General features: G+C 40.0%; 1 protein-coding gene across 1 annotated transcript; it reads left to right on the plus strand.

Annotated features, from left to right (window-relative positions):
- The first annotated feature begins 3,726 nt into the window (after positions 1 to 3,726).
- LOC137639374 (uncharacterized) lies at positions 3,727 to 7,062 on the plus strand. Its single transcript, XM_068371650.1, has 3 exons — positions 3,727 to 4,271; positions 4,369 to 4,771; positions 6,866 to 7,062. Exons 1-3 carry the CDS (start codon positions 3,771 to 3,773, stop codon positions 7,060 to 7,062), a joined length of 1,101 nt encoding a protein of 366 aa, XP_068227751.1. The 5' UTR covers positions 3,727 to 3,770.
- Positions 7,063 to 7,604: the final 542 nt, after the last annotated feature.

Genomic DNA, 7,604 nt, shown 5'->3' on the forward strand with positions numbered 1-7,604 from the left:
AGTGAGATCAAAGAGGTCAAGTCCTGGTTCATCTCCATCAAATAACAGAATAACATCTTTGCGCCTCTATTCAGGAAAAGGCATTTTACAGATGACGTCTGTGCATAGATTGGAGAGGAGGGAGAATTGGATGTTCTTGTACTCTCCCTCTTGAATGTTTACATTGAATACACAATATCCTCTCACTTCCATAAAGAGGCTATAGGATGCCATAGAGATGGTGGTTGATTTTGGGTACACTTTGATATGGAGTAAGGTGGCTAACTTTACACTGATGAAGTTATCTGAGATACCACATCGATGATTGATTGATTTGAAGCTTTCTGGCATCCTGACATCAAAGCCACATCGATGAGAGCTTTAACTTCTCGATCTTTGAGTAGGACAGTGACCATAGTTGGACCATGAGTGACTTCCACAGAGTTGGATATACTAAGTGTGACTGACGATGAATACACAGTGGAAGCTTGATGTGTGGTTTTGAAGGCCGATTTGGAGTTACAAACTTTTCTCTAGTGTCCACTTTTTCTACACCAAGCTCATGTAGAGTCCCTAGCAGGACAAGCTGATCCTGGATGATGTTTTAGTCTACAGGAAGAACATAGATACATTGCATCCCCTGATTCAGTGAGATGCAGCTGCTATTTTATTATTATTATTATTATTATTATTATTATTATTATTATTATTACAAGCTAAACTACAACCCTAGTTGGAAAAGCAGGATGCTATAAGCCCAGGGGCTCCAACAAGGAAAAATAGCCCAGTGAGGAGAGGAAATAAGGAACTAAACTACAAGAGAAGTAATGCACAAGCAAAATAAAATATTTTAAAAACACTAACAACATTAAATTAGATCTTTCATATATAAACTATAAAAACTCCAAAAAGAAAAAAAGAGAGGAAGAGATATAAGAGAGAATAGTGTGCCCAAGTGTACCCTCAAGCAAGAGAACTCTCACCCAAGGCAGTGGAAGACCATAGTACTGAGGCTATGGTACTACCCAAGACTAGAGAACACTGATTTGATTTTGGAGTGTCCTTCTAGAAGAACTGTTTACTATAACTAAAGCATCTCTTCTACTCTTTTCAAGCGAAAAATAGCCCATGAGCAATTACAGTACAGTAATTAACCCCTTAAGAGAAGAAGAATTGTTTGGTAATCTCAGTGTTGTTAGGTGTATGAGGACAGAGGAGAATATAGTAAGAATAGATCAGATTATTCGATGTATGTGCAGGTAAATGAAAAATGAGTTGTAACCAGAGAGACGGATCCAATGTAGAACTGTCTGGCCAGTCAAATGACCCAATAACTCTGGCGGTAGTATCTACCTTCAAAGAAGTGTAGATCCATAGCACCAGCATCATGGTCTGGTTGACTTGCAGGTGCAGGAGTAGAGCTAGAAAATACAATTTCAGCTGGTACACCAGGAACAGTATATGATTCAGTATTCAGTTGTGTGTGTTCTAGCAACCTGGCTTGTTGGCTGGCTGCCTCCGGGATGAGGATTTCGTTTTCCAGTACCCAAGTATGGATACCTGGGTGATGAAGTTCTGGGATGAGAGTGTCTCGTATGAAGGAGTTACGGTTCTCTTTGGCACTGACAGTTGTTATTTGATAGTCATTGCATAAGCAGCATAAGTTATTTAGAGAATGCAAGAACTGATCAATAGTTCCATCTGGCTTCTGATGCTTGATGGACAGATGCTGTGCATAAACTTTCTTTGGTGATTTAAGGTATACTGCATAAAGCTGAATCATAGCCCTTTCGAATGTTTGGCAGTTTATGACAACATCCATCACTTCTGGATCGATGTTAAGGAAAATTATTTCGAGTTTGTCTGAGTTGTCATTTTTGGATTGTGGCCAAGAAGTGTGAAATCTCGTAGTCAAAGCTTCCACGAATCCACTTTTTGACGCTCAGTTGGATGTTTGCAGTGATATACAACTTCTGCGGTCGGGCCATCCTCTCCATACTAAGTAGAGTTTTGTTGAATGAATTATGATGCCTTGTGGTGTAATGACACAACTGACAAAGTCCAATAAATCAGGCTTTATTCAATAGAATTCCAAGAACAAAACAAAGAGATATTCTAGGCAAGGAAGCTAACAAACAAACAGCATACTAGTCTAGTTGGTAGAGGGGGTCTGCGTGCACCCCCCGGAAATCAATTTCTAATTGATGTCTTCCTATGGGGAAAAATGTGTAGAAAACAGTTTGCTATGTTAAAAATTTGAAATATTGTCCCACGTGCCTATTTTATGCAAATTAAGCCGCCATTACATGAAAATACTAAAATCGCTATAACTCCGCCAATGCAACAGATAGCTGCAAAAATAAGGTGTCTAGACCCAGGTTTTGAGGGTCTAGCATCAATATAAGACCAGTCTCATAGTGACCACATGTGTTCCTGACATGTAAGATATGCAAATTAGTGCCGCCATTACTGAAAAACCTATTTTTACCATATCTTTGCAAATGTTATAGCAATCGTGAAGAACGTGTTGTCTGTACCCTTGTTTTATGGGTTGATGTTTATTATTAGACTATATTTGAATGTGCCTTTTGCTTATTTGTTTTATTATAATGAGATATAGTCAGGTAATGAGAGATTCTGAGGGTACTTACCAATTAGTGTTTATTAAGCAGTGAAATATTTTTTATCATTTCATCATAGGTGGCAACACTTTACTGAATAGGAGAGGATGTGATTCATTGAATCCGTGTCATTTATATTGGATGAAGCAGTGTGTTTTTCAGCAATTTATGAATCATTCTAGGTTTATCTTTTCTAGGTTTATCATAATTTAGTCTGCTTATAGTCAGATAGGTAAAAGGTGTTTATATAATCTCTCAAGCTCTATTTGATAAGACAATTAATGCAATTACTTGCATGACTTAGTGTCATTGGTAGTAATATTTCAAAACACTTCATCATGTTGGTTATAGGCCTATACTTCTCATTTCAGAGTAATAGTTTTGGTATAAGTTCGCCATCATGCCAAAGCGAAGGAATGCTGAATCTGCCAGCACTAAACGCACCAGCCTGAGCAAAAAGCCTGCTTCACCTGCACCTGTATGCATGCTTCATGTGTTATCCATCTCTGATCATGGGCCTTTTACCCCACTCAGTAGAATCAAAGGAACTGCATTTGATAAACTAAAGCACCTTCATGAAATCCGGGACCTGCGGCTCTGTCAGCCACATGCATCTCCCTATCGTATGCAGTCTGTATGCGACCAGATTCCTGAGACTGTCCCCGAGGACCTTGAAAATAATGGGTATCACCGTCAGTGTTATCAGCGGTTCTCTGGCAATCTGCATCTTATAGAAAATAAGACAACTGAGGAACCACAGGCATCCACCTCGCTATTGCATTCACCTCGTAGACATTCAACTGGACCTGTCTTTTCAGAGGAGTGCATTTTTTGTGAGAAAGTAGAGATCAAAGGAGCTGATCGAAAAACTGTACGACCTGTCCATTTCTCATCTTGGAGAAACAAGGAAAATGCATGGGAACAAGTCTCTGTCTCCCTATTTTACAGGTACCTTGTTTGGTTGGAAGTCTATCTAACAAACATGGAGAAGATACACCCAGGGGCAAAAGACCTACTAACCAAGGGTGGACTCGCGGTGGCAAGATCGATGATACCTGGGGCACTCAGTGCAGTTGACAAAACTATAGAGGAAACATTCATGCGGTTCGCCAAATCATCAGGTATAGTACCTGGTTCATTGAATGGCATAGACAATTATCATATTGATACATGTACACAGATGAAAACTTGGTTTTATACTTTTCAGGTGGCTTTGCTGGACTGTACAGTCAATTTGGGGCATACCAGAGGTGGTGTCGCACAACTTCCACGCGGGCCCAGTTTCATGAAAAGACCCTTGAAATGGCTGGCCTTCTTGACGATCCTGACTGCCCAAGGGCTGGGAGGCATCGCGAGCTTGAGAAGGCAGAGATAAAGAAGAGTGAGAAAGCTGTTCAAAGAGTCATCACTGCTGTCAGAAACTTCACGAATCCATTCACAATCCCAGATAAGGACAGGCTCTACTCCTTAGCCTCTGGTTCTCCTACATCCAAGGATGTTGAGAGGGATGTGCTGGAAGCTGACGCTGTAGGAAAAGCTGCAAAGGCTGACTTTATTACACGTTTGCAGAGCGGCCACCAAGGAAGCTTCTTCGACCCAATCAAAAGGAAGAAACTCAAGACCATGGAGGCATGCAACAAGAAGATCAAGCTCACATCATCGCAAGGAAAGGTAAGTTTATATTTCATTGAGCAAGTTATGTATTGTTAAGGGACTTTTGTACAATCTGTATTACAATATAAAATTATAATATATATTGTTATTTCAGGTCATACAGTATCAGGAGCAAAGCAATGTTGCATTCCTTCTCCTTGTGAAGTCACAGTGCCTAGATGAACCAATTGACTTGGATGAACTCATGAAGTACAGCCTGATGCCAGTGCCTCCAAGTATTGGAACATCAGATGGATTTTTTGCGAAGACCAACAAAGCCACCATTCTGCACTACCTGATGGAAGAGTTCAACCAAGATGAGCTGCCTTATCCAAAGGATGCCCTATTCATCCAGGATGGAATGGCACTTCTCCATGTCCTTTCTAACTTGCCCCCGACCTGTGGGGAGATCTGCCTTCAGATACTTGACCAGATGATTGCCAAAAAACATTTCTTGTTCTCAACTGACAGCTATTTTCCGGGATCCATCAAAGCTCAGGAAAGACTTCGACGTGGCAGCTCAGAGAGGATCATTCTTGCCGGACCAGCAACAAGAAAGCCATACGACTTCAAGGTGTTCCTTGCAAATGACGACAACAAGAAGCAGCTCTGTCAACTCATGCTGCAGGTATGGAGTGGCCAACAGGCGGCATCTAGACTGGAGAGAACCGAGATGGCAGTACTGATTGTCGAGGGGAGAGCTCATCAGTTCGTTTCCAAAGAAGCCAAGGTATGTGAAATTGCACCTTTATTTTTAGGATGACTACATTCATTTACATGTTAATCCAAAATATGCTCAATGACCTTTTTTGTTTCAGGTCGAGGTGCTTGAGATGCCCACTATATACAGTAACCAGGAAGAGACAGATACGAGAGTGGTGTTGTACCTACATCATGCTGCTGCTCTTGGTTACAAGAATGCTGTGGTTAGAACCCCTGACACGGATATCTTCGTGATTCTACTCTACCATGCCCATGCTATCAAACTGACTGTGTACCTTGATACAGGATCAGGAAAGCAACGTCAGCTCATCAATGTATCTGAGCTTGCACAATCATTAGGGGAGGACTACTGTGCTACCCTTCTTGGCTTCTATGTCTTCACTGGGGAGGATTGTACCAGTGCTTTCAAAGGAAAAGGGAAGGTCGGTCCACTAAAAAAGCTTGAGAAGAACCCGAGATTCCACAAGGTGTTCAGAGAACTTGGGAATGACTGGAGCATAAATGGCCTAATGTTGAACCAGTTAGAACAATTCACTTGCTTGATGTACAGCCAAAGTCGTGATTTGTCTGTGGATGCCGTCCGATCTAAGATGCTTCGAAAGATGGTAGGAGAAAATGAAAAATTAACATTGAAATCTAAGGTGGACTTTGCTCGCCTCCCTCCATGTCTTTCAGCATTGAAGCCCCATGTCCAGCGTGTGAACCACCGGGTTTGTTTGTACAAACGAGCTAACGAACCCATTTGTGAAAAGCCAAACCCCTACGACGAGGGCCAGGGATGGATAAAGACAGAAGAAGGCATGCTGGAACCATTGTGGTCATGTGGTCCAGTACTACCTACCTCACTAGTTGATCTCCTTGAAACTATTGATGATCAGGAGGAAGCAGAAGATAATTGCGAAGACGAAGAAACAGATTCATTTGACTTCGACAGCGATGAAAGCGATGACGATTGAAGCTTGTGATGACAGGGAACATTTAGATGATTTCCAGAAGCATCTATATCTTAATTTTTTTTTCTTCTTAATGTGCAAATGACACTTGTGATGAAAAAACGACTGGTCTTATGATGTTCTTTCACCCTTAAAATACGAGTACAGGCAACACGTTCTTCACGATTGCTATAACATTTGCAAAGATATGGTAAAAATAGGTTTTTCAGTAATGGCGGCACTAATTTGCATATCTTACATGTCAGGAACACATGTGGTCACTATGAGACTGGTCTTATATTGATGCTAGACCCTCAAAACCTGGGTCTAGACACCTTATTTTTGCAGTTATCTGTTGTATTGGCGGAGTTATAGCGATTTTAGTATTTTCATGTAATGGCGGCTTAATTTGCATAAAAAGGCACGTGGGACAATATTTCAAATTTTTAACATAGCAAACCGTTTTCTACACATTTTTCCCCATAGGAAGACACCAATTAGAAATTGATTTCCGGGGGGTGCACGCAGACCCCCTCTACCAACTGTACTATACATGATACAAAACACAATCTTATTACACACCACTATCGATTAGTTTGGCAATCACTGAATGGTATAAAGTGCCCAAAATTCTGGAATATAATGGATTATGAATGATTATCTACACAATTAGTAGAAGTAGTCTAACATTATATATTATACTTCATGTCTCCTGTGATGCTTTATGTTTCATTTCAGATGACCAAGGTCATTAACCTACATTTTAGTAATCAAAGCTATCGTTTGGATAAATAAACATTGTTCTTATTTAACTATCATGAATTAAGAACTAATAAAACAATCTACGGGATATACTTCCAAAACTGAGTTTTAGGAACAATGAACGAGTGACCCAACAAACGTCCTCGGCCTAAAGCATGACTCAATTGGAAAGTCTTAATTGAATTATTTCAAAAGGCTGGCAACCTAACAAAAAGTCATCGAAGAGCCATTTGATGTTCATTAGAAGTATCATGGGACAGAGCAGCGAATGGCGGGTGAAACAAAAATCTCAACATAATGTTCAAATTGTAAAAAATGGGTCAGGTAAGACCCATTTAGCAGGTTTCAAGATGTGTCAAGCAAATTATATTCTATGCAGCGTTTTTGATTAAGTCGAAACAGAAAGATTTGGCCTCCCATCTATAAACAATCCATCATCCTTTTGGTGTAAATCTTCAGGTTATCTGATTCAATTTCCAAGTGTTGAGGACACTAACAAGTCACTTCAAAGAGTGCCATTAAGGGGCTTTATAGATAAAGAAAAATAAAAAAGGATGGTAATGAAGTCTTTGCAGAGAACCACCTGATCAATAGAATATAAATTTTGAGCTTTGAAAGAAGCCCAGTTGCCTTAGTATTCCTGAAGCACTGCTAAAAGGAAGCGAAACCTTTCAGTCTTTAGTATTAGGGCTGAAGCTCTCAATCGGCCTACCCCCTCATATGGCCCGGTGTTTGGCCCTTCTACGTAACCAATATAAACCATCGTCTATTTAAATGAGAGGCGATTTTCTTTCCATCATCATGTGTAAGACTAGAAGCAGATCATATATATATATATATATATATATATATATATATATATATATATATATATATATATATATATATATATAGTGAAGATGATCATATGTCAATGTAGCATACACCAAAAAGA

Source organism: Palaemon carinicauda, chromosome 4, assembly GCF_036898095.1.
Source record: "Palaemon carinicauda isolate YSFRI2023 chromosome 4, ASM3689809v2, whole genome shotgun sequence".
NCBI lineage: Eukaryota > Metazoa > Arthropoda > Malacostraca > Decapoda > Palaemonidae > Palaemon > Palaemon carinicauda.